Source organism: Portunus trituberculatus, chromosome 28, assembly GCF_017591435.1.
Source record: "Portunus trituberculatus isolate SZX2019 chromosome 28, ASM1759143v1, whole genome shotgun sequence".
Taxonomy (NCBI): Eukaryota; Metazoa; Arthropoda; class Malacostraca; order Decapoda; family Portunidae; genus Portunus; species Portunus trituberculatus.
The window spans coordinates 4,377,792-4,384,769 of record NC_059282.1 but is presented as its reverse complement, the minus strand read 5'-3'; the positions used below and the strand labels follow the sequence as shown (position 1 = coordinate 4,384,769).

Below are 6,978 nucleotides of genomic sequence, written 5' to 3'. Positions count from 1 at the left end.
GAGAGAGAGAGTGCAGAATTGGCCACCCAGAATATTCCACTTTCCTCCTCCTCCTCCTCCTCCTCCTCCTCCTCCTCCTCCTCCTCCTCCTCCTCCTCCTCCTCCTCCTCCTTCCCTTCTTCCTTGTCTACCTTGTTTCCGGTCCTCTAGGCATCTTACGAGGATGCTGCTAAACCTCCTCCTCCTCCTCCTCCTCCTTTCTTTCTTTCTTTCTTTACCTTCCGATCACCGCTTTTCTCTCTCTCTCTCTCTCTCTCTCTCTCTCTCTCTCTCTCTCTCTCTCTCTCTCTCTCTCTCTCTCTCTCTCTCTGACCTTCCCTTTACTAAAAGGAGGAAAATTAAGAGGACAAGAAGAAGGAAGAAAAGTAGGAGGAAGTAGGAGATTACTTGAAAGAGGAGGAGGAGGAGGAGGAGGAGGAGGAGGAGGAGGAGGAGGAGGAAGAAGAAGAAGAAGAGGAGGTTTAAGAGGTGAGGAGGCGACCGTTAGGTGAGGGTGGTGGTAATTTAGGGTGACGAACTGGCGGCCATGTTGTTGTTGTTGTTGTTGTTGTTGTTTGTGGTGGTGGTGGTGGTGGTGGTGGTGGTGGTGGTAGTATATCTATTTATTTGTTTTTATACATCTATTTTATCTACTTTTGTATATATCTTGTTCTTATTGTTGTTGTTATATTCTTCTTTCTTTCTTTCTTCTTCTTCTTCTTCTTCTTCTTCCTCTTTGTGGGCCAATATAGATAAATATTTATAAAAAAAAGTCGTTTTACTTTTTTTCATTTGTTCTTAAGTGGATTGTGTGTGTGTGTGTGTGTGTGTGTGTGTCGTCCACAGATTGTCTCAATTAACGCTCTCTCTCTCTCTCTCTCTCTCTCTCTCTCTCTCTCTCTCTCTCTCTCTCTCTCTCTCTCTCTCTCTTACTTTCTCTTTCTTTTTTTTCCCCTCACTCTCATTTTCTTGATTTCCAACACTCCAATTATTCACTTTATTTTCATTATGTTCATTTCTTCCTTGTTTTATTTTAGTGTTTTTGTTCCTCCTCCTCCTCCTCCTCCTCCTCCTCCTCCTCGTCCTCCTCCTCCTTAACATTATACAGATATTTTCAGTACAATTCTTTTCAAAACATTTATTCCATTATCATCATCATTATCATCATCATCATCCTAATCATTGTTCTAATCACCACTTAATTAGAAACAAAAAAAGGAAGGAAGGAAGGAAGAATAGAATAAAGGATGGAGAGAAGGAAGGAAGGAGCAAAAAAAAGAAAAGAAAGGATGAAGAAAGAGGTGGAGAAAGGAGAGAGAGAGAGAGAGAGACAAAAGAAACAAGAAAGAGGGAAGGAAAGAGAGAAGAAAGAAACGAACAAAAGGAAGAAAGGAAATAAGGGAGACGAGAGCAAAGTAAGAAAGAAGGAAGGAAAGAAAGGAAGGAAGGGAGAAATTAAGGAAATAGAATAAAGACAGGAAGGGAGGAAAGGCTAAATTATTACACGTGGTTTTGTATCCCTGAAATTCATGCATGTTATCTTATTAAACTTTCTAACTCCCCCTTTATTTTCTCTCTCTCCCTTCCTCTCTCTCTGTCTTTCTCTCTCTCCTATATCTGTCTAGTATTTCCTCATTCCCCTTGTTCATATTTTTCTCCCTCTCCTCTTTCCTCGTCTGTGCTTCTTTCTCTCTTTATCAAGCTTCCTTTTGTCTTGCTGTCCTGTATTTTGTTCTTGTCTCTCCTCTTTATTCTCCTTCTTTCGTTCTTACGTTTGTCCTTTTATCTTTCTTCTTCCCTGCTTCTTGTGGTGCAATTTTTGCGTTCTTCTCTTTCGTTTCTTTGTTTGGTGGTTTATTCTTGCATTTTGTTTCCTTGTTTTTCCTTTGTTCTCCTTCTCCTCTTCTTCTTTTTTGTTGTTTAATCTTCTCTCTCTCTCTTTTCCTTTGTGATTTTTTTTTATTTTATTTCCTTTGCTTTATTTTTACTGTTTTTTTCCTGGTCTTCTCAATTAGAGTTTCTTGTAATTCTTTTACATCTTCTTATTTCTTCATTTATCTTCCTTGTCACTGTGTCTTTTTCTACATCTTACGTAATATTTTGTACTTCAATTCTATATATAATCCTTTGCTTCAGTTTTCGATCCCCTTTCACTTCACCACCTTAATCCACGGGTCATCATCTGGCTTGATACTCGTAGTGGAGGTCAAGGTTCTAAAGTCCTGCGGTTCCCCAATCTCTGGCCTCTTCTTTTTCTTCTTCCTCAAACTGTTCCTTCGTCCAAAATTCTTCATTCCTTCCTTGATCGTGGAGAAGAAGTGGTACTCCTCTTTTCTTTCACTGGGAGAGGGAGGAGGAAGAGGAGAGAGTACGTGGTAGGAAGACGAGGAACGGGAATGAGAGGGGACATGATGAACGGATAAGGATTTAGCTTTGCGTTGTAGTGGGGTTGTGGGTTCAGATGAAGCGAAGGTGAAGGAGGAGAGGGAAGTGGGAGAGGACGGAAAGGTGAAGACAAGAGGCTCTGATGATGGGTGCGTTTCAGTAGTAGGGGTGGTGGTAGGAGTGACTGGAGACCGTGGAGTTAGTGGTGTGGTAGCAGTACTGGTTGGGGAGCGTGGAGTTTGTGGTGTAACAGAAGAAATAGAAGTTAGAGGGAGTGGGCTTAGTGGTGGTGTGACAGTAGTAGTAGATCTGATAGTATTTGGAGAGCATGGGCTTCGTGGTGGTGTAATAGTGGTAGTGGATGTGATAGTAGGTGTTGGAGATGGAGTGCGTGGGGGTATAGTGATAGTAGTTTGAGAGCTGCTGGTTACTGGTGACGAAGTAGTAGTGGTGGTGGTGGTTGTTATTGGGGAGCGAGGTGAGGTTGGCGTAGTAGTAGTAGCCGTAGCAATAGTTGTAGCAGTAGTAATGTTAGTAGTAGCATCATCATTAACGTTATCAGTTGCATCCTTCGTCAGAAACTGAAAGGAGAAGACACAAGGACGGGAGTGTAAAAAGGAATGATGTAGTTTTGTAAAAAGTGAATAAATAAAAAATATATATAGATACATCATAAGTTCTTAAGATAGTTAAAGTAGAAAAATTGAAAAGAAAAAAAGCAAATCAATAGCAAACAGAAGATACATTAGTAAGATCAAAATCCAAGAGTGGTTAGTAAAAATAAGTTAGTTGATTATCATATGGAACAAGTTACTTCGGAGTGCTCTTACTGACAACTGAGAAAGTGACAGAAAATGTATTAAGAGGGGTAACTTTAAGGAAAACATACCTCTTGCCAAAGAAATACAATACGTTGAAAGAAAGATCAATTGACAAACAAATAGATAAATACATACAAATTAAAATAACACGTGTTTTTAAAGGTAAATATGGCTCTAGTGAAAGACTAACACCATTTCTACATTATCAACAGGAGAGACACTCGTAAGAATCATTTGTGTGGCTTTTAAACAGTCGTGGTGAGATAGTGAGAGGGCAGTCCTAATATAAAATGAGGTACCAACATACATGGATACAAGAAACGGGATACATACAAGTACATACCATATCCAGTAAGTTTGTCAGCTCCTTCTCCAGGGTGTCAATAGTGAAGGAGTAGCCAGAATCTTTCCTTGGTCTTGGTTTCTCCTCCACCTGTTGACCAGCGGCAAAAATACTGTCTGTTGAAGAAAGAAAGGGAGTTACTTAAGAGAAAACTAATAAATCAATGAAATAAAAAGGATAATAAAGGTGCGGTGAGAAATATCGATAATAATGAAAGGTAAAAGATTGATAAACTGAGAAGAGGAGTTATATAGAAAGAAACAGGTGCGTTGTGAAATACGGAGAGGAAGGAAAGGGTTGACTTACCGAGGGGAGTAACTATTTAGAATGAAACAAGAAAGTATATGCTGTGAAATGCTGAGTACATTGACTGATTTATTAATGCTACCACTACTACTACCACCACCACTATTACTACTACGTCTACTACTACTACTACTACTTTATCACTACCACTACGTCTATTACTACTACTACGTCTACTGCTACTACTACGTCTACTACTGCTACTACTACTACTACTACTACTACTACTACTACTACTACCACTACTACTACTACTACCACTACCACTACTACTCACTACTACTACAACCACTCTACTACTACTCTACTACTACTACAACCACTCTACTACTACACTACTACTACTACAACTACGTACTACTACTACACAACTACGTACTACTACTACTACCACCACCACCCCTACCATTACTACTACTACTACTTCTACTACTACCACCACCATTACTACTACTACTACTACTACTACTACTATCACCACCACCACCACCATTACTACTACTAGTACTACTAGTACTACTACTACTACTACAACTACTACCACTACCACCACTACCATTACTACTACTACTACTGCAACTACTACAACTACCACCACTACCATTACTACTACTACTATTTACTTACCTGATTCACCGGAGAGCTGAAAATCTACTGACTTTATTCTATCTTTTTGTATTTTGGGTCTGACTGATCGTCCTTCTGTAAAGTAAACAAGTAAATAAATAAGAAATACAAATATATTAGTCGTTTATTCATGGATCTTTAAAAACCTTAATTTATTTATTCATTTACTTATTATATCAAACAATAGAATCCAGTCTTAATTCTTAGCATCAGATCCACTCATTCTCGTACAGTCATTACAATCTATGGCCGTCAAATAATCTGAGCTGTATTTATTTGTTTTTCCTTTGTGTTCTCTCGCAATACCTTACCTATTAGCGGTGTTCCCAGTGTTGATAAGTCATTACAAATTTCTTTTAGTGATGCCTGCGCCATTCTCACCCCTTCTTCCTCCTCCTCCTCTTTCTCTTCAATCTTGCCTTCTTCCTTTATGTCTTCTCTCTTATCTCCTTCGCCATTTCCGCTTTCAACATTCTCTTCTTCCTTCGTTGCATCCGTAAAACACTCCTGCCATGGGATTAAAACAGTTACTTACATATCTATGTGTTTTTACCAAGAAGTTGTATAAAAAGATGCGTAATACATAATGATTTCAACCATTTCCATCTTTCTTACCGCCCCCTTTCTTTTTTTTTTACTGTGATAACTTTTAGTTCCCTTGTAACACTGGATATGCACCTTTTTAATTAACCTTCCTTACCTTCGCCGTGACAGCTTCGGGTTCTGTCACCGCACTTCTTTCATCTCTCAGGTGAGCGAGGCGCCTCATGCAGTCCTCCTGGAAGGTCTCGAGAGACAGCAGGTGGGCGTCTAAGTCTTCTGCGCCGTCTTCAGTAGTCGTGGTAGTGACGGTGATGGAGGAGGAAGCTTGCTCCTCCAGTACCAGCTCGTTTATGTTATCAAGTTGTAGCATGGTTAGTGTAGTCAATTAGTAAGTTGTTCTTATCTATTCTTTTTTTTTTTATCAATGTTTGTGTCTTTTTAGTAGTTTGTCTTGCTCTTATCACTCGCAGGAAGTTTATTATAGTTTTTAATCTCTTTTTTTATGTATTTGTCACTTTTATGCGTCCTATCTTTGTCACTTTTTTTTTTTTCTTTAATCCTTTCTTCGTCTTGTTCTCATTTTTTCTATTTCCTTATTTCATTATATGTATTTTCTTCATAAATTCTTTTTTTTTATTTTGTCATCGTTTCCTTTATTTATTTTTTCTTATTTATACTTATCATTTCTCTATTCATCTTATCTTTCAGGTTTCACTAGATTTTCTTTTCCTTTTTCTTCGTCATATTACGTGGTGTTCTCTTTGCCTTCCTTCCGTCTCACAATTCTTCTCACTCCATGATATTTTTTCTTACAATAGTCAGTATATTTCCTTTGTTATCTTATTTTTTCTTCACTTCAGTTTTTTCTTATCGTCAATACACAATAGTTTTTACAAAGAAAGACATCAGTACATTTTAACTCTTTCCCCTTTTCCCTTCCTTCATATGTCAAAAGATAAGATTCACGTACACTCCACACATATTCTATTTCCAACACGGTTTATTTTTCTTTTATCTTTCTTTCAGTGTATAAAAGATAAGATAACTCATATTTGCACACAAAACACATGAAATAGCTAATCTTTATTTTCTCGTTAGCTAATCTACATTCTAATTTTCGACTCATTTCTAAGCACTGTCGGTATAGAATTTTTGTTAAACATTTTATAGAGTCCTGCAAACAACCTTAAAAACCACGGTAATCTTCACTAGATCGTTTGAATCATAAAATCAACCTTAAAAAGAATACAATGACTTCCACTACGATTTTTTTTAAAGCATTGAGATCATGAAAACAACCTTGAAGACCACAGTAACACTCACTAGAATCCTTTAAAACAGTAGTAGAACACACACTAGGATCATAAAAACTCTTAAAAATCGCAGTAACTTCCACTAAACCTTTTAAAACTACTAGAATCATGAAAACCCCCTTGAAACCTCTCAAAACCTTAGTAGAACACTTCTCTTTCTATAACCACGTAAACGACTTTGAAAACCACATTAACTAACACTCAAGATGTAGAAATGGACACGAAAGCGTTCGATTAGGTGGCCCAGCTTGCTACTGTCAGGTTTCCCTTCTCCTGGCTGCCTTCCTCACGTCCTTATCTCCAATCATTAAGCTTTTGCTGATATGGGGAGCTCAGTGATAGTGTACACGCAATAAAGCCTTTCCTCCTAAAACTTACTGAGGTCTTGATACAATAGCAGGCATTGAAAGCAAACTAGACTTATTAAAGCAAATTTGTTGTGTAAGATCAGAGAGAGAAGAATGAATGATTAATGGTTAATCCTCTTTGGTCTTGAGAGAGAGAGAGAGAGAGAGAGAGAGAGAGAGAGAGAGAGAGAGAGAAATATAATCGTGATTATAAACTTAAATGGAAAAGCTGAAGAAAAAAATTGTAGTAACCATATTTTTGTAATCTCAGGAGGAGGTAACAGGAATTTATTGCTATAATGTAGTTACAATAC

At 37.9% G+C, this 6,978-nt stretch overlaps 1 protein-coding gene across 6 annotated transcripts; it reads right to left on the bottom strand.

Annotated features, from left to right (window-relative positions):
- Positions 1 to 1,905: 1,905 nt before the first annotated feature.
- LOC123510223 (nuclear pore complex protein DDB_G0274915-like) lies at positions 1,906 to 6,603 on the bottom strand. 6 transcript variants are annotated; one of them, XM_045265161.1, is made up of 6 exons: positions 6,517 to 6,603; positions 5,162 to 6,139; positions 4,773 to 4,968; positions 4,462 to 4,536; positions 3,529 to 3,644; positions 1,906 to 2,945 (listed from the first exon to the last, which is right to left on the bottom strand). In XM_045265161.1, the coding sequence occupies exons 2-6, from the start codon at positions 5,372 to 5,374 to the stop codon at positions 2,130 to 2,132; spliced, it is 1,416 nt and encodes a 471-aa protein (XP_045121096.1). In that variant the 5' UTR covers positions 5,375 to 6,139; positions 6,517 to 6,603; the 3' UTR covers positions 1,906 to 2,129. The 6 variants fall into 6 exon arrangements, with proteins under 6 accessions (XP_045121096.1, XP_045121097.1, XP_045121099.1 ...); XM_045265162.1 differs by having other exon boundaries at positions 5,162 to 5,943; XM_045265164.1 differs by having other exon boundaries at positions 5,162 to 5,858; positions 6,517 to 6,587.
- Between the last annotated feature and the right edge of the window lie 375 nt (positions 6,604 to 6,978).